We start from the raw sequence: 19,995 nt of genomic DNA, 5'->3' as shown, positions 1-19,995 counted from the left end.
TGGTTTTATCGTCAGTGTATCATTAATAGAAACATCAATCTATCACACTTGCAATTTGTACTTTTTTTTTTGTCTAATCGCTGAGAATATCGAGCGAAACATAATAAAAGTAAGCAGAACGTGCTTCATTTAATATTGTTTTAAACTTACTCAAAAATGTTGTAAGCTATAGAAAATTATATGTATTGAGTCCTACTAAAATAATGTCATTATTGTTTTTTAAAAGCATGCAGGATAAAAACAAAACATACAAAAATTAACCTGATCAAGTCAACAGATAACTGGGCCCGTCCATTTTGCTTGCCGTGTATTTGAATGGGAAGAAATCTAGCAGACGACACATTTCTGCTGAACGGCGGGGAACGGTCGATCGCGTCATAACAAACTCACCCAAGATATCCCTGAGTTTCAGTCATATCTTTGTAGCCATTTTAAAAACAAACAAGGTTTTTCAAAAATCATTTTCTAGGCTACCGATTAAATTTCATACATAAAATTGGTATCAAATTAAAGGTAAGTAAATGCAGTTTTTAATTCTTTAAATCATTTTGAACAATAACGAAGTTTAAAATCTTATTTTAAATTGTGTGAAACTGACAAGCCATTTTATTTACCAACCAAATGCCACAAAAATGTGGCAGTTTAAATAAAGCGATGCTCCCTAAAATATTATACATTTTATTTCTGACACACACTTCAGTGAATCAACTAGTTTCAGGAAATTTTTTCGATGTTATTTCGATGTTTAAAAAAAAAATATATGTAGGTCCTACTTCTCATCTATTGTCTTGATATATTTTGTTCTGATATATTTTGTCCTGAGATCATTAACCGTTTGTCTTGTTACCTGTAGAACACCACTCGGCGACTGGCGTGGTGTCACGGACTTAGAATGGTGTTCTTGGGAGCAGTGTTGGCGCCAGGTCATTTAGCGCCCTTGGCAAAACTTATTAAAACGCCCCCTTAATTAATTACTAAAACATACGTATAAGAAAACAATTAATTAAGAGTAACATATCAAATTTTACTTGCCTCCTTCGTCTTAAAAATGTGTACTAATTCCTTCAATTCCAGTTTGCAGGCGTAATTACATTTTATTGAAATTGTTGCTTAGTCCACGAGTCTACTTTGTACTTTACTTAGCCCCCCCCCCCCCCCCCCCCCACTCACTTAGACATTTTTTAAGTGCCCCCCCCCCACTCCCGGAAGAAAAAGGTTTGGTAAAAAACCCACTGAAAAAAAAAGTAATTAAATTTAAAAATGCATTGTTAAAATATGTGTTAAATTTTAAGAATAAAGTCATAGATGTCAAATAAATAATTGAATACAAAAAGATCTAATGTAGAGTTATTTTAGGGCTGTGGTTAAGGGGTAAGTCATCATGGGATAGCGACTGTGATTGTGAAGGTAATGTTTGTGACATATAAGGAAGTAAAACATAAACGAATAAAAAATTAAAAGAATAAATTTACGGCGCCTGAAATAAACTTCACTATGAACATTACCGCTAATGACAAAGTCACGCGACTAGAAGTGGTCCTAGACTGATTACAAACGTTGCAGATTAATGGGGAGAAACTAATTAATCGTAGAATTAGCGAGACTGTCGGGTAAAATCAGGTCGGGGGAGCGGGAGGTAAGGTATTTTTATCAGCGATACCCTCCCCATTCCCCCCACCCCAACCACACATGTTCTCCATCGTACATGTGATTTTTCTTTTCTTTTTTTTGTTTTTTGTTTTGTTTTTTTGAAATCGTATCCATTGTTTCTTTATGCGTAAAGGGGTATAGGGGTTCGGATCCTTAGGGGGACTGGACAACATGAGGGAGGGGGGGGGGGTTGCCTGTGGTCAGTGGGGTTTAAACTGAAGTAGCTCGTGTCTGCCCTGGCGTAATGCTGAGACGTAATGGTCATTGCTACTGTCGGATTAAGTTGTATCAATCCCCAATTTATTTTAACAGAAAATGTTTCTCTTTGATCGCACCTACATCGTATTTGTATTGATATTCTCTATAACAGCAAAGTTATAGGGCTGGTAAGTAGGTCACCAACCAGTTCTACGACTCATGCAGGTTTTATTAAGCCGTAGAACTGGTTGGTGACCTACTTACCAGCCCTATTGGAAGCTATATCTAGATTTACTATTGACGTGCTAAAAAAAGAACTTGGGGAAATCAATTTACGTATCCCGTTACATAAATAGATATTTGTGTAGCTGTCTCAAGGGAGACAACAGACCGTATTAGTCTCGTGAGAAGAAAGCCAAATGTGGTGAAACAAGAAAAAAATGGTGTAAGGGGGGTAACTCTATACAAACAGGTTGTCCCCCTTCAAAAGACGAGCTCCGATAACAAACGGTCCAGGGAGGTGGCGGTATCGATGATGAGTCAGACCACGTCTTGATATCGATCCATTGTTTCAAGGTTCAACACCCGGTGGGGGAGGGGGAGAAATTAGGGGGGGGGATATGCGGTGACATTGTGTGAAGGGAGGGAGGGGGTGGGTGGGGTGGGTGGGTGAGGGTACAACACATGGTACACAGATGTCCGCATAAAACATTTCCAGTCATAAAAAGTGTATACGTGATATATATATATAAATATATATATATATATATATATATATGTCACAGACTGTATAATTATGTATCCTTATTATATTGTGTTTTGCATGAATGAAGAGTACCTGGCTAGCGGAAGGACTGTCTGAGCGATCGTCATGTGTTGTTTCATGCTTTTGGGTGAGATCGCTCATGTACGTAAGGGGAGAGAAAGTGGTGAATAAAAGGGAGAGCAAAAAGGTGAACGGGTGTTGTGTGCTAGAACTTGAACCTGAGGACTGTGGCTGTGAATGTAGGATGTTACTACGACACTTTGTTTCTTGACTGTGATTGTACTTATACCAGTTGTGACCATGGATTTACTATGGGTCTATTAATTCTCTGTACAAAGTGTAAATAAAGTTATTGTTTCACAACTACTGTTGCTCGTATGAGTATATTGAAGAACCCACAATAACAACAAAGAATTCATGTTGTTACATATGGTGTCAGAAGTGAGCGTCTACTGTTACATATGATGTCAAAAGTGGTTGAAGAAGTGGTGCTACTGTTACTGATTCTACTGTTACATTGTCAGAAGCAATTGAAGAAGTGATGTTGTTACATTGGTAAATTATATTGAAGTCTGAAATCGTCAACGAAGTTACAGTGTTACTACAAGTGATCAAGAATTGTCACATTATCATTGTAAGCAGTTTTCAACGTTTTTGAAGTGGTCTTCCACTGTTTACCAAGTACGTCAAGTTCTTGAAAGTCATCTATCTACACTCAAGTCAGAAGGGTTGCTGTAGTCAAGTCAGACGTCTTGTTCAAGTCAAGTCATCAACGTGATAATTTTTATCACCTTATTTCGATATTGTCTCACCAATGTCGAGTAAATATCGTCTGTGTGTTTTTTCTGTTTGGATTTAGCCGATCAAGTCTTAGTGTTTCTTTTCTACTGTTTGGATTTAGCTGTTCAAGTTTTTTCTATATGGATTAGCTGTTCAAGTTTTTCTACTGTTTGGATTTAGCAGATCAAGTTTATTTTTGTAACTGTTCCTAAACTGTTCCTAAAGATGTCTTATCTAAAACTGGACAAATTTCTACTCTGTAACAGGCTACTAGAACTATTTTGAATTTTTTCAACTTTTTGGAATCAACAAAGTGAACTATTTTTGTACTATATATGTACTATGAACTTTTCTTGGATTACTAGATGTCTCTAATCAACTGAACAAAGCCAGAATACAAGAAAGGGTATTGTAAATTAATTAACATTTATCTATTGTCAACTAATGAATTTATATTTTATGTCATAGAAAATATATCAAAATGTTATGTTTTGAAGAATATCTAGCACTAGCGAGGGCGCAAGGCATTAAGAAGATGAAGAAGCAGATAGCCTGGGCAAACACTCGATTTGACCGAGACATAGAAAAAGCATTAGAAGCATGGGACGAAGAAAATGAACAACCCAGACTAGCTCATGGAAAAGTAATAAGAGAATTAGATGGTGAGACAGAAATAGTGCGTAATAGATCAAGAGCTATTACAGAGGTGCAAAAAGAAGAAGAAATGTCAGATGGAGATAAAGTAGAGGAGACTGTACAACCAAAAGGAAAGAGAAAAAAAAGAAACAGAAAACAGAGAGCAGATAAAAGGGCTGAAACTTTGGAAAAACAAGTTGGCCTACATGAACTAGAATATAAACAAGAACTATTAGAAATGAAAGCTATAACAGACACAAATGAACCAAAATTAGAAAGTGAACAGACAGAATTTAAAGCAGAACTTGAAGAAGTAAATATTGGCAACCTTTGGAATGAAGAACAGAGTAACATAGTCCAGGAAGAATTGAAACCCAAGGATAAAACAGAGGTTGAACTTAATAATGATTTAAAGGTGACAGATACATTAGTATGTCTTAAGATTGACTCTTTTTTGAATGATACGCAGGTACACGAGAATATTATTGAAAGTTGTATCGTAAGTCCATCAGAGAATGGCAGTCAACAAGAAACAAGTCCATCAGAGAATGGCAGTCAACAAGAAACAAGTTCATCAGAGTTCATTTGTGTCTGTTATAGCTTTCATTTCTAATAGTTCTTGTTTATATTCTAGTTCATGTAGGCCAACTTGTTTTTCCAAAGTTTCAGCCCTTTTATCTGCTCTCTGTTTTCTGTTTCTTTTTTTTCTCTTTCCTTTTGGTTGTACAGTCTCCTCTACTTTATCTCCATCTGACATTTCTTCTTCTTTTTGCACCTCTGTAATAGCTCTTGATCTATTACGCACTATTTCTGTCTCACCATCTAATTCTCTTATTACTTTTCCATGAGCTAGTCTGGGTTGTTCATTTTCTTCGTCCCATGCTTCTAATGCTTTTTCTATGTCTCGGTCAAATCGAGTGTTTGCCCAGGCTATCTGCTTCTTCATCTTCTTAATGCCTTGCGCCCTCGCTAGTGCTAGATATTCTTCAAAACATAACATTTTGATATATTTTCTATGACATAAAATATAAATTCATTAGTTGACAATAGATAAATGTTAATTAATTTACAATACCCTTTCTTGTATTCTGGCTTTGTTCAGTTGATTAGAGACATCTAGTAATCCAAGAAAAGTTCATAGTACATATATAGTACAAAAATAGTTCACTTTGTTGATTCCAAAAAGTTGAAAAAATTCAAAATAGTTCTAGTAGCCTGTTACAGAGTAGAAATTTGTCCAGTTTTAGATAAGACATCTTTAGGAACAGTTTAGGAACAGTTACAAAAATAAACTTGATCTGCTAAATCCAAACAGTAGAAAAACTTGAACAGCTAATCCATATAGAAAAAACTTGAACAGCTAAATCCAAACAGTAGAAAAGAAACACTAAGACTTGATCGGCTAAATCCAAACAGAAAAAACACACAGACGATATTTACTCGACATTGGTGAGACAATATCGAAATAAGGTGATAAAAATTATCACGTTGATGACTTGACTTGAACAAGACGTCTGACTTGACTACAGCAACCCTTCTGACTTGAGTGTAGATAGATGACTTTCAAGAACTTGACGTACTTGGTAAACAGTGGAAGACCACTTCAAAAACGTTGAAAACTGCTTACAATGATAATGTGACAATTCTTGATCACTTGTAGTAACACTGTAACTTCGTTGACGATTTCAGACTTCAATATAATTTACCAATGTAACAACATCACTTCTTCAATTGCTTCTGACAATGTAACAGTAGAATCAGTAACAGTAGCACCACTTCTTCAACCACTTTTGACATCATATGTAACAGTAGACGCTCACTTCTGACACCATATGTAACAACATGAATTCTTTGTTGTTATTGTGGGTTCTTCAATATACTCATACGAGCAACAGTAGTTGTGAAACAATAACTTTATTTACACTTTGTACAGAGAATTAATAGACCCATAGTAAATCCATGGTCACAACTGGTATAAGTACAATCACAGTCAAGAAACAAAGTGTCGTAGTAACATCCTACATTCACAGCCACAGTCCTCAGGTTCAAGTTCTAGCACACAACACCCGTTCACCTTTTTGCTCTCCCTTTTATTCACCACTTTCTCTCCCCTTACGTACATGAGCGATCTCACCCAAAAGCATGAAACAACACATGACGATCGCTCAGACAGTCCTTCCGCTAGCCAGGTACTCTTCATTCATGCAAAACACAATATAATAAGGATACATAATTATACAGTCTGTGACACGTCCCCCCTTCAATTAAAATTTTGTGTAACAAAATTTATAAATACAATATTGGTAGGGCAGGATCATGTGCCAGACAACAAAATTTTTATACATCTCAAAAAACATGGAAAAATACATTCTTTGTAGACTAATGCACAAGCATTATGTGTAATGTATTCAAATATGAGAAAGAAAAACATTTCAATTACCAAGTAATTGTATAAACAAGACAAATGAGTTTAGTGAATTACCAAACTATAATACATAGTTGAAATTATCAAAGACTTAATTCAACTCATGAATTAAATAATTATATCCTATGTAGTAAAAAACTTCCTTAGCATCAAGGCATGTTATTACGACGCATGATTAATATACTTTGTTGTCTCCCCTAGTTGACCCATTTCAGACAAATCTAGGTCACAACACAACAACATTGCCTTTCACAGGTATGGCTAACACACAATTCATCATTGAGACTTCCGTCTTATTGTTATGCGGAATAATAGTCTCTAACTTTTACTTGATTTACTTTATTCACTGTTAATTAATAGTATAGAATAGGTTTAACATAATACAGTTTACAATCTTTTGAAATAGTACACAATTTATATTACTGATACAAATTGTTTGATATTTATATATTACAGTTACAGACTGTATAATATTAATAAACTGTAAATTGATAATTTAATCTTAGCACCCTCTATAGCATGAGTAATCGTTCTCGTGCAGTTGACGATGACCTGTATGCCATCTCTCCCTCAAATTGTAGCTTTTAGCTGTGCTACCATAATCATTTCCTAGATTTCGTGTAACTTGTGTTACTTCATTTGTTTTAATATTCTCCTCTGGTTTCTGAACAACGTCAGTGGTTATCTTGCTTTGTGTATGTTGGTTTGGTTCATCAACCAACTCAATATAAATATTATGGCATTGCTTTGGCCTCTCATAATATGTGTTGCGTCGGTAACTTCCATTAGTATACCTATTCACACTTTTGTTATTCTGATTTGAAGTTGATACATTTCTTAAATTACTGTATTTCTCACATGACTTTCTGTGTACATAATTGTTTCTTCTCTGATTTGCCAACCTATGCCAACATTGATTTTGGTAATGACCTGTTTTTCCGCAGTAAAAACATCTAGATTTTGGCTTCTTATAAACATGGTGACTGTATTCATAGTTTGCTAAATTTCTTTTTCTTTCATTCTGTGCATTAATGACATTAATGACATTCTTATTAACATGTTGACTGTATTCATAATTTGCTAAATTTCTTTTACTTTCATTCTGTGCATTAATGACATTGTAGTTTCTAGTTACTGTTTCATCTTTCTTAACTTCCTTGTGCTTCTTTATTGATTCTAATTCACACATAAATTTCTGTGTTAATTTCTCCATTTCTTTGTTAAATTTATTCTTGAGTTCTAGGATATCTTCTTTAAAGTTTGACTCCAGATTTCTAAGTAACTCCTCAATAGGTACGTTCTCTTTATTGTGGCTTATTAAGTTCACTGATTCATTAATCATCATTAGTTTATCATGATTCCTGCCATTCTCCGATGGACTTATTAAATCATCACTGCCATTGACTGATGGGCTTATTAAATCATTTTGACTACCATTCTCTGATGAACTTGTTTCTTGTTGACTGCCATTCTCTGATGGACTTGTTTCTTGTTGACTGCCATTCTCTGATGGACTTACGATACAACTTTCAATAATATTCTCGTGTACCTGCGTATCATTCAAAAAAGAGTCAATCTTAAGACATACTAATGTATCTGTCACCTTTAAATCATTATTAAGTTCAACCTCTGTTTTATCCTTGGGTTTCAATTCTTCCTGGACTATGTTACTCTGTTCTTCATTCCAAAGGTTGCCAATATTTACTTCTTCAAGTTCTGCTTTAAATTCTGTCTGTTCACTTTCTAATTTTGGTTCATTTGTGTCTGTTATAGCTTTCATTTCTAATAGTTCTTGTTTATATTCTAGTTCATGTAGGCCAACTTGTTTTTCCAAAGTTTCAGCCCTTTTATCTGCTCTCTGTTTTCTGTTTCTTTTTTTTCTCTTTCCTTTTGGTTGTACAGTCTCCTCTACTTTATCTCCATCTGACATTTCTTCTTCTTTTTGCACCTCTGTAATAGCTCTTGATCTATTACGCACTATTTCTGTCTCACCATCTAATTCTCTTATTACTTTTCCATGAGCTAGTCTGGGTTGTTCATTTTCTTCGTCCCATGCTTCTAATGCTTTTTCTATGTCTCGGTCAAATCGAGTGTTTGCCCAGGCTATCTGCTTCTTCATCTTCTTAATGCCTTGCGCCCTCGCTAGTGCTAGATATTCTTCAAAACATAACATTTTGATATATTTTCTATGACATAAAATATAAATTCATTAGTTGACAATAGATAAATGTTAATTAATTTACAATACCCTTTCTTGTATTCTGGCTTTGTTCAGTTGATTAGAGACATCTAGTAATCCAAGAAAAGTTCATAGTACATATATAGTACAAAAATAGTTCACTTTGTTGATTCCAAAAAGTTGAAAAAATTCAAAATAGTTCTAGTAGCCTGTTACAGAGTAGAAATTTGTCCAGTTTTAGATAAGACATCTTTAGGAACAGTTTAGGAACAGTTACAAAAATAAACTTGATCTGCTAAATCCAAACAGTAGAAAAACTTGAACAGCTAATCCATATAGAAAAAACTTGAACAGCTAAATCCAAACAGTAGAAAAGAAACACTAAGACTTGATCGGCTAAATCCAAACAGAAAAAACACACAGACGATATTTACTCGACATTGGTGAGACAATATCGAAATAAGGTGATAAAAATTATCACGTTGATGACTTGACTTGAACAAGACGTCTGACTTGACTACAGCAACCCTTCTGACTTGAGTGTAGATAGATGACTTTCAAGAACTTGACGTACTTGGTAAACAGTGGAAGACCACTTCAAAAACGTTGAAAACTGCTTACAATGATAATGTGACAATTCTTGATCACTTGTAGTAACACTGTAACTTCGTTGACGATTTCAGACTTCAATATAATTTACCAATGTAACAACATCACTTCTTCAATTGCTTCTGACAATGTAACAGTAGAATCAGTAACAGTAGCACCACTTCTTCAACCACTTTTGACATCATATGTAACAGTAGACGCTCACTTCTGACACCATATGTAACAACATGAATTCTTTGTTGTTATTGTGGGTTCTTCAATATACTCATACGAGCAACAGTAGTTGTGAAACAATAACTTTATTTACACTTTGTACAGAGAATTAATAGACCCATAGTAAATCCATGGTCACAACTGGTATAAGTACAATCACAGTCAAGAAACAAAGTGTCGTAGTAACATCCTACATTCACAGCCACAGTCCTCAGGTTCAAGTTCTAGCACACAACACCCGTTCACCTTTTTGCTCTCCCTTTTATTCACCACTTTCTCTCCCCTTACGTACATGAGCGATCTCACCCAAAAGCATGAAACAACACATGACGATCGCTCAGACAGTCCTTCCGCTAGCCAGGTACTCTTCATTCATGCAAAACACAATATAATAAGGATACATAATTATACAGTCTGTGACATATATATATATATATATATATATATTTATATATATATATCACGTATACACTTTTTATGACTGGAAATGTTTTATGCGGACATCTGTGTACCATGTGTTGTACCCTCACCCACCCACCCCACCCACCCCCTCCCTCCCTTCACACAATGTCACCGCATATCCCCCCCCCTAATTTCTCCCCCTCCCCCACCGGGTGTTGAACCTTGAAACAATGGATCGATATCAAGACGTGGTCTGACTCATCATCGATACCGCCACCTCCCTGGACCGTTTGTTATCGGAGCTCGTCTTTTGAAGGGGGACAACCTGTTTGTATAGAGTTACCCCCCTTACACCATTTTTTTCTTGTTTCACCACATTTGGCTTTCTTCTCACGAGACTAATACGGTCTGTTGTCTCCCTTGAGACAGCTACACAAATATCTATTTATGTAACGGGATACGTAAATTGATTTCCCCAAGTTCTTTTTTTAGCACGTCAATAGTAAATCTAGATATAGCTTCCAATAGGGCTGGTAAGTAGGTCACCAACCAGTTCTACGGCTTAATAAAACCTGCATGAGTCGTAGAACTGGTTGGTGACCTACTTACCAGCCCTATAACTTTGCTGTTATAGAGAATATCAATACAAATACGATGTAGGTGCGATCAAAGAGAAACATTTTCTGTTAAAATAAATTGGGGATTGATACAACTTAATCCGACAGTAGCAATGACCATTACGTCTCAGCATTACGCCAGGGCAGACACGAGCTACTTCAGTTTAAACCCCACTGACCACAGGCAACCCCCCCCCCTCCCTCATGTTGTCCAGTCCCCCTAAGGATCCGAACCCCTATACCCCTTTACGCATAAAGAAACAATGGATACGATTTCAAAAAAACAAAACAAAAAACAAAAAAAAGAAAAGAAAAATCACATGTACGATGGAGAACATGTGTGGTTGGGGTGGGGGGAATGGGGAGGGTATCGCTGATAAAAATACCTTACCTCCCGCTCCCCCGACCTGATTTTACCCGACAGTCTCGCTAATTCTACGATTAATTAGTTTCTCCCCATTAATCTGCAACGTTTGTAATCAGTCTAGGACCACTTCTAGTCGCGTGACTTTGTCATTAGCGGTAATGTTCATAGTGAAGTTTATTTCAGGCGCCGTAAATTTATTCTTTTAATTTTTTATTCGTTTATGTTTTACTTCCTTATATGTCACAAACATTACCTTCACAATCACAGTCGCTATCCCATGATGACTTACCCCTTAACCACAGCCCTAAAATAACTCTACATTAGATCTTTTTGTATTCAATTATTTATTTGACATCTATGACTTTATTCTTAAAATTTAACACATATTTTAACAATGCATTTTTAAATATAATTGTAGGTTGTGGAAGCATAAGGTTCGAGCTACCATTAATGTCAGAGGATATTACTCATATATACAGAACTTTTCCCTTGTTTATCTTGAGTTGTCTATCCTGTTAAATCAATGGAAAGTTTAACATCGAATGACAACACACTTGAGCACATAACAGGTAATAGTGACAGAGACTAATGTTTGCAAAATCATTTGAGTATTATTGTGTTTTGTGATATATATATATATATATATATATATATATATATATATATATATATATATATATATATATATATATATATATATATATATATATATATATATATATATATATATATACATACATATAAATATATACGAACAATGATCTTCTAATTGCTATTGTGATGTAATTTACATACGTATATTCGTACTCTAATGGAACTAATGAGAAATCCTATGATTTCAGTCGTCTGCCCTTTCTCTACCTGCGCTGTGAAGCTGAGCAGACGACAACTAGAGGAACACATTTTTCTCTGCCACGCCTCCAGCAGGACAACGACAGGTACACTTTTCATGCATTAAACTTACATGTCCACAAAAATTAGACTTGGATTTACATAAATCTTACATGTCCACAAAATTAGACTTGGATTTACATAAATCTTACATGTCCACAAAATTAGACTTGGATTTACATAAATCTTACATGTCCACAAAAATTAGACTTAAAAAAAAATTAGACTTAAACTTACATAAAACTTACATGTCTACAATAAGAAAACTTGGACTTACATAAAACTTACATGTCTACAGTAAGAAAACTTAAACTTACATAAAACTTACATGTCTACAATAAGAAAACTTAAACTTGCATAAAAGTTACATGTCTTCAATAAGAAATCTTGGACTTACATAACACTAACATGTCCAAAAAAAAAAGATGAAGACTTGAATTTATATTAAACTTATATTATATAACCACAACATGAAAACTTGGTCTTAAATAAAACATACATGTCCACAAAAAGAAAACTTGGACATACAATTTCAATGTTCGCAAAAAGTGGACTTCGACTTGCAGAAAACTTATATGTTCCCAAAAAGGAGGCTTAGTTTCGCATCAAACTTACAAATCCACATAAAACTTAACGGTCAACAAAAAGCATCTAGTCATGATGCCTTAGTCTGTGGATGCCCCTAACGATCTGAGCTTCAAAACACTGTACTTAGTGTAGTTCTACGTTGTGCCAGCATTGAGTTACAACGTCAGTCGTGTATATCTTTTGAACTTAACCCACCCTATACAGTGAGCTGTAACACTGTTGTCTTCTATCGTGTTCCAGGGCCAATGTCCGGGTCAACGCCCACCGGTGCCAGCCACAGCAGGCTGGTCAAGTCTGGCATCGCTGACCAGACACAGAACTCTATAGACAGACTGCTGGGCACCATCTCGTCACTCAAGTCCGAACTGGCCACAATGATGGACGACCAGAGGAAAGAAATGGCAGCAGAGTTTGACATGCAGAAAGGTAAACTTATGGTAAAGGGCGATAATCTAGGAACAGGGACGTTACTCTTGTGTGTTAATTTTGCAAATGAAAACTTCTAATAAAGGGCGGTTATCTAGGAACAGGGACGTAACTCGTGTGTGTTAATTTTACAAAGGTAGACTTCTGATAAAGGGCGCTCAGATGGGAACATAGGGGGAGGGGGGGGGGGGCGACACGTTGCTCGTGTATATTAATTTCTTCAAAATTTTTCACATAAGCAAGCCAATTGAAGAGAAAACATTATTGAATTATTATCGTTTGTGCATATGTGTTTAGTTGAATTATGGGTTTGGGCAAGTCTTACTCACGAAATGAAAAATCTTTTATGTTTGCACTAAAACTCGGACTTATTAAGTTGGAAGCTAGTCTAAAAGTTATAATAATTATATCTTTTTTAAAAACATTTTTATACGAATGTATTGTAAATTAAAATAAAACTAAAATTTTAATTTTAAACTAAATTTCTCCCAAATGTAGGTCACATGGTTCAAAAAGAGGCAGCACTACGTGGCCAGATCGAGGCGCTAAAGATGGACGTCGGTCAACTATCCCAGCAACTCTCCAGCATGCAGGAAGCCGAGAAACACAGGAGTCAGGAGCTGGACCGTATCACAGCAGAGAACCAGCAGCTGTTGAGTTCACTGAGAGCTCTTCAGGCAGAGCAGGAAGAAAAGTGTCAACACTGCTCGTGCGGGAAGGGAAAAGTGACCAATGTTTGATGAGAAGAAATGAGGCCACGTTGCTATAAATAACCATGTACTGAGTATATTGAGATTTTTAAATAGCACGCGAAGTTGCTAAATATAAGTAACAATGTGGTTGGCTGAAATGAATAGGACCGATTTGGCTAATCTGAGCTTCAGCAATTTTCACAAAATGGACTGACTTGATCTGAACAACGTTCTAGACACACCTGAGAAGACAATGTTCTCTGTCAGTGATAATCGGTCCCGGGAACATTTAAGTCACACCGTGAGCTACCTCGTTCCTACCTCTAGGTCCTACATCAGTCTCGTATTTAGGTCCTACTGGGCCATTGTCATTGCGATACAGCTGCAATATAAAACAACTCAGGAGAGTGCACCCTCAATCGTGAGTTGATACTAAACACTTCTACCAGTGTTGTTAAGTATATCTAACGACATCATTTTTGTTGATCTGGTACATCTAACTACAGAGCCTACACTGTAAGAGTGCCTAAACTATAACTCTGAACATGGGCCAATGCCTACACTATAATTCTGAACATCGGCCAATGCCTACATTATAGTTCTGAACATCGGCCAATGCCTACACTATAACTCTGAACATAGGCCAGTGCCTACACTATAACTCTGAACATAGGCCAGTGCCTACACTGTCTTTGAACATCGGCCAATGCTTACACTATAACTCTGACGTTTTTAAACTCTACCTCAATAAGCCTACGACTTGCCTCATTCAAAGACATCTTGACCATGTCAATGAATCGCCTCATTCAAAGACATCTTGACCATGTCAATGAATCGCCTCATTTTAAAGACATCTTGAACATGTCAATGAATCGCCTCATTTCAAAGACATCTTGACCATGTCAATAAATCTCCTCATTTTAAAGACATCTTAACCATGTCAATGAATCGCTACATATTAAAGACATCTTAACCATGTCAATGAATCGCCTCATTTTAAAGACATCTTGACCATGTCAATGAATCGCCTCATTTTAAAGACATCTTGACCATGTCAATGAATCGCCTCATTTCAAAGACATCTTGATCATGTGTACGAACAGCCTCATTTCAAAGATAAAACGACTAAGCCTAAAAATCGCCTTATCTAAAAGGTCTACATCATCTGTTGAAGAAAGAATACAGCCGAGACAAGACTGCGAGGAATCCTCATCACATACATACCCCCATCTCAATGGTTCTCAAACCAGACATCACTAGTACCCTCTAAGTTGCGAACTAACAAGTTTGTTAAACGATGCAAAAAATAAACTAAAGACTTGTATTTTTCATTATTGCATCATTTGGTTGCATCAGTGCAATTTTTGTATTGTTGTTTTTTTTTTACTGAATAAAAATTAATCTACTACCATAGCAATGATCTCGTGTGAAGTTGTCCACTTTTTTTCTTATGTTTATAACATGTAACTGCCTTTGTTACATAAATGGGCATGTGAGAATTGTTACAAATGTAATTTGTGTGATTGTTTTGTTTTATTTAAGTGGTTCTCCTTCTTCGTTCTTAATTTTAGTGTTGGAAGGGATCCCCTCCAACACAATTAAGTATACGGAAGGGCGGTCTCCCCGGGCGCCGACACTAGGGGGGGGGGGGCGCAAAAAGGGATAGAAAAAAAATTAAAAGCTAATTTTAAACTGCATTTTTTAATTATAAACAGTCAAAGTTAAGAAGAGCCTTTGCATACGGTTGTAACTGTTTTCTACCTTGAATATATAACTGTAAAACATACCCGTAAGATACAGTGACCCGAAAAAAAAACGCTTTCCAGCTTTCCTAGATGGTGGGGGGGGGGGGGGGGGGCGCTTTTTTCTTTTTCTCTTCCTCTTTCCCCGTGGACTGTTTTGTCTTTCTCATATTGTGTCCAAACCACCACCTTTTCATTGTCCACTGTATTTGACCTAGCTCCGACCCATACAGTGATGAGTAATGGATAACACATATTTAGCTATATATCCTGAATTCCACATTGACTTAGAACGTTAATACGCATTTTATCGCTGCTGATTCGAATAAGAACGTCACCGGAGGTGCCACTATCATTCAACCGGATATTACAACTTATTAAACCAGTACAGTTAATTCTACTTGTTGTTGACTGTGTGCGAGAAGGCAGTGCACATCTGATAAATCCAAGACTTCGAGGTGTTGTGTCCGTTGGATTCCAGTTTGTTTCCTCTAGCCTGTTTCATTACACAATCAACCAGTCAACGAAATACCCCATATCGTATTCCAGTGTGTACAATAATTTGCTATTGTTGTATGCCAATCTAACAAACTTATAATCCAACTATGTACTATATAACAGAGACTATTCCAAAGATAAATATAAAAAGACTGCCCTAATCGAATTAGCACCTGCTACAAACTTCCCTCTAAACTCAGATGAGGTTTATTTATTTCTGATATTATAAATGATTTTTAAGGGGAATTTAATTGGCGCCCCGTAAAGTTTTAGGGAACGACAATCATACATGGCAATTATTAAATTTCTGTCGCACACACACACACACACACACACACACACACATATATATATATATATATATATATATATATATATATATATATATATATATATATATATATATATATATATATATATATATATATAGGGGGGGGGGCAAAATGAAAGAATGAAAGTTCGCCCCGCGGGCGCCGGGAGAGGTCGCTACGCCTCTGTGTGGATCATCTATAGAAATATTTTGGATTTTTGTATCCCCTATACCTTTCTATGCGGAGTGGATGTCCACAAAGCTGGATACACCTCTCGGTATACTAATTCAATGACATCTATTGGGTCTAAATCACCTGCATACCGTGATTTATTCTTATCGTTTATCTCTGTTATTAAGTATTAAGAGACGATCCTGGCTAAGCCACTGTTTCCAATAACCTTTATTTTAAATAACTGTAACTGTATTTTATTTTTTTAATTCTTAAATAGTATCCCAGCACCAAAATATATTTAACTTTTAATTTATCTAGAAGCTAGATCCAGATCTAGAGTCTAGAATCTAGCTAGCTAGATCTAGGTGTTAATAATTTGGTCTTTGGGGTCATCCATGAATGACGTCATGCTTTATTTTAGGATTTTTACCCCCCCCCCCCCCCCCCTCGGTCACACGTCTCAAAAAGCCAGACCCCCCCCCCTAAAATGACGTCACATAAAGCCAACAGCCCCCCCCCCCCCCAAAAAAAAAATTGCTGTTGAATTTTTCTTAAAACCTCGATATTTTTCCAACATCTTGTGTGAACTCTGTCAACATAGAGTATTTTCATCAATTTCTATTACAATTTATTAAAACCGTTTTCGAAAACGCGAAATAACGACTAAAACTCGTTTTCTAACATTGCTTTTTTATAATGTAAAAGTGTGACGTCACACCATCTGAACCCACCCCGCTCCCCCTCATCACACACCGTCACAACATTACGGATCCCCCCCCCCTCCCCCCTAGGAGTCTGACGTCATTTACGGCCAACCCCCTTTTCTTCACTACTGTTCGTTGTTAATTTTTTCGAGAATAAAATTCCAGCAGACTTTTTAAAAGATCGCATTAAAAATGACCTTTCACCTTTTTGTTTGACAACACGGCACATTTTTCCCCTAACGATTTTCTAAGTATAGTTCAATTAGTTGTGAAGTTAAGTGTTTAGTCCTGCTTTCAACTGACAAGATTTATAAATAAATCTAAGGCACGTATTCAAATTAACGACTATGATTAGTAAATAGTAATAGTACTAGTACTAGAATCTAGATTTTAGTCAAGTAGTAGATTCTCTCACTCTAACAGAGTAACAGTACTCTAACTCTAGATCTAGTTTTTTAGTAGAGTTAGTAGTTAGTTAGTACTAGTCCAGATTCTAGTACTACTGACTAGATTTAGTCTACTTTTAAGACGACTAAGACTTAAGTCTACTGTGTGAATCTAAGTAGAGTAGTACTTTAGTAGTCAGAAGTGACTGGAGTGAGTAGTGAAGTAGTCAGTAGTGTCATTTAAAATTTAAAACAAATCAAGAGAGAGATGGAGAGACTTTTAATCCTAATTTAATACCTTAGGCTTAGTTATTAACTTATTATTTATTATTATTGTTACTATCAAGTTTATTACCCAGGCAATTAAGAACTACAAAGCTTGATGCTGATCTTGTATGTAAAATGGGTAAAAAAGATGCATCCGCTAATCGCAGCCAACCCTTGGAACAGTATAGAAAACAAATAGGTATCTATTTTTTTTAATTATCAATTTTAGATTTTTGGGATGACAATAAGAACCATCCTGTTGAATCCCTAGCAGAACGCATTCCCCTTGGCTGAGCCTCAACCATCTGGTGAGCTTGTTGCATTCATTAAAATCATCAAAATGTAAACACAAAACAATCTCAAAATGATTTTCATATAATTATAATAACATACATCAGGCCACAGAGCAAGCTGGCAAAAAAAAATAAACTCCCTTCATAGACAAAGCATTCACAAACAAAATAGTTAAGCCAACTTAATTCAATACCAACATTATGCAAATATTTATTACAACAGGAAAACAGGACTGGAAAAAATCAAAGAAAGAAATCAGAAGCATGAAATCTAGATCAGAATATTCTAATGAATACACACCTCAGGTAATGTCATATAAATGTCTATAAACTATTAATTGTATAAGAATATCTATATATATAATTCTCTTCTTGGAGACCATAGAAAACACCAAGCTGTAAGCACACCTCCTAGCAGCCCCCTCTCTTCCTCTCTAGGCATATCGCAACCACCCCCACCCCCACATTGTCTGGTGAGCTGTGTTTCACGCTAAATGTTTACAATCGTAGAGCCGGGTTTAGTGATGGCTATTGGGGGCATATAATTTAGTTTGAAACAATTTTAAACTTAGGGGAGGTAACTAAGAGGAGGCTGCTTTCACGGGGGGGGGGGGGGGTTGGGGGAAAGGAGGGTTTTAGTGTTTTAAAGCAAATATTTTCAGTGGCAGCATTCAAATTATGGATTACCGAAAAGTAGAAAATTAAACAACTAAATAGCATCGTATGATATATATATATATCTGTATATATATATATATATCTGTATATATATATATATATATATATATATATATATATATATATATATATATATATATATATATATATATATATCTGCTAGAATCAATATATAATGCAAGCTGACTTGTGTGACCTCACACAGAGGAATAACTCTGTATAGTCTAAAGAATGTTGTAACTGATATTTTTTATGTTCTGAATGTTGAATCTATGAAAATGAAGACAACATTGATACAACAACATTGGAGGCTAGGCTTTATTGTGAGGACCAGTTTAGGACCATATTTGACAGACAGAGCAATTTAACTTGGCTTGTAAAATTGTTTTTTTTATTTCTCAGGTCATTGTTTTATGGATAGGTGCAATTATTTTGGTGTGTTCGTCAGGGTATATGCTCCTCTTCTGGTATCTGGGCGCAGCATCTTTAGAAAACCTCTCAGACCCACCACCTGTTTGATGTTTTTTCAAGCCTCAGTAAAATTGTGTCATCACAAATGTTTTTTAAGTTTTAACTTAGTTTGGTTTTAGGTTAGTAGTTTATCCTTTCAGTCATTATCTTATTGAATTGGATAACAATTGTTTATTCTACAATTGCTCAGTATAAGTAATTTTCTTTTACTTTTTACTGTAGCAGGCAAGCTGCTATAAACAATACCCAACATGAGAGCTGTATTTGTTTATAATGCAACTTTAGGTAAAAATAGGTGAAAGAAACTTAGTCATTGAAATACATCAATATGTTAGCTTTCAGTTAAGGGTTTATGTGCCAAAGTTGTTGTTTAAAACCTAAATTAAATTTCAAAGTATTTCAACTATTTCGTTATATATCTATAATTCTTGCAGCGATTGTTGCTAGATATTTTCTCACTTATTGCTAAGTTTGTTCTTTTAAAATTTTGACATTTTACAACGACTGCTATGAACTGATACATCTAAGATCACTTGCAGGACCTATTGAATAGCCTTTTCTCTAAATCTCCCTCTAGCCTTAGGCATACCTCTAATCATCATTCTAAGCCTAAAAGCAATCAAGGCATTAACAAAACCCACTTTGATACAATAATATAATGCTTTGTCTTTGTTTAAAGTACTTATTTAAGTTATTATTATCAGGTATGACAAAATGCTAGATTGATGTTAGAATCTTGTTTTGCCATCTTTAGAGCATTTTTAAATAGATTTGAGGGAGGGGGGGGGGGATAATTTTTTAAAATGTCTGTCTCAGCTTTGACTTATTTTTTAAAACTAAATGTAAACAATCAAATTGATTTCAAAATTGTAGACTGAAAACTGTTTTTATTTATTATTTTAAGGCATCAATTAATCTTTTAAATGTTTTGAAATCTATACAATTTTATGCAATTAAGTCTAACTTATTGCTTATGTGTTTCCATTACTTGCTCACTTTTAGAATTTTCCAGATCTTAAACAGATTTCTCCA

The 19,995-nt window shown here is 35.5% G+C and overlaps 3 protein-coding genes across 3 annotated transcripts; 2 read left to right on the top strand and 1 right to left on the bottom strand.

The window, feature by feature from the left end:
• Positions 1-6,042: 6,042 nt before the first annotated feature.
• LOC131941078 (uncharacterized) lies at positions 6,043-9,496 on the bottom strand. The gene is made up of 2 exons (XM_059300064.1): positions 8,434-9,496; positions 6,043-8,403 (listed from the first exon to the last, which is right to left on the bottom strand). Exons 1-2 carry the CDS (start codon positions 8,626-8,628, stop codon positions 6,958-6,960), a joined length of 1,641 nt encoding a protein of 546 aa, XP_059156047.1. The 5' UTR covers positions 8,629-9,496; the 3' UTR covers positions 6,043-6,957.
• Positions 9,497-11,327: 1,831 nt separating this feature from the next.
• On the top strand, positions 11,328-14,840 carry LOC131941101 (uncharacterized). The gene is made up of 4 exons (XM_059300103.1): positions 11,328-11,411; positions 11,685-11,780; positions 12,562-12,747; positions 13,246-14,840. The coding sequence occupies exons 1-4, from the start codon at positions 11,366-11,368 to the stop codon at positions 13,485-13,487; spliced, it is 570 nt and encodes a 189-aa protein (XP_059156086.1). The 5' UTR covers positions 11,328-11,365; the 3' UTR covers positions 13,488-14,840.
• Positions 14,841-17,075: 2,235 nt separating this feature from the next.
• Positions 17,076-19,816, top strand: LOC131941108 (triple QxxK/R motif-containing protein-like). Its single transcript, XM_059300115.1, has 4 exons — positions 17,076-17,193; positions 17,614-17,720; positions 18,038-18,120; positions 18,895-19,816. The coding sequence occupies exons 2-4, from the start codon at positions 17,657-17,659 to the stop codon at positions 19,009-19,011; spliced, it is 264 nt and encodes an 87-aa protein (XP_059156098.1). The 5' UTR covers positions 17,076-17,193; positions 17,614-17,656; the 3' UTR covers positions 19,012-19,816.
• The last annotated feature ends 179 nt before the right edge of the window (positions 19,817-19,995 follow it).

The sequence above is a fragment of the Physella acuta genome, unplaced genomic scaffold (genome assembly GCF_028476545.2).
Source record: "Physella acuta isolate Inbredline_101_S28 unplaced genomic scaffold, ASM2847654v3 ptg000345l, whole genome shotgun sequence".
NCBI classification, from domain to species: Eukaryota; Metazoa; Mollusca; class Gastropoda; family Physidae; genus Physella; species Physella acuta.
This window is presented reverse-complemented; position numbering and strand designations above follow the sequence as displayed.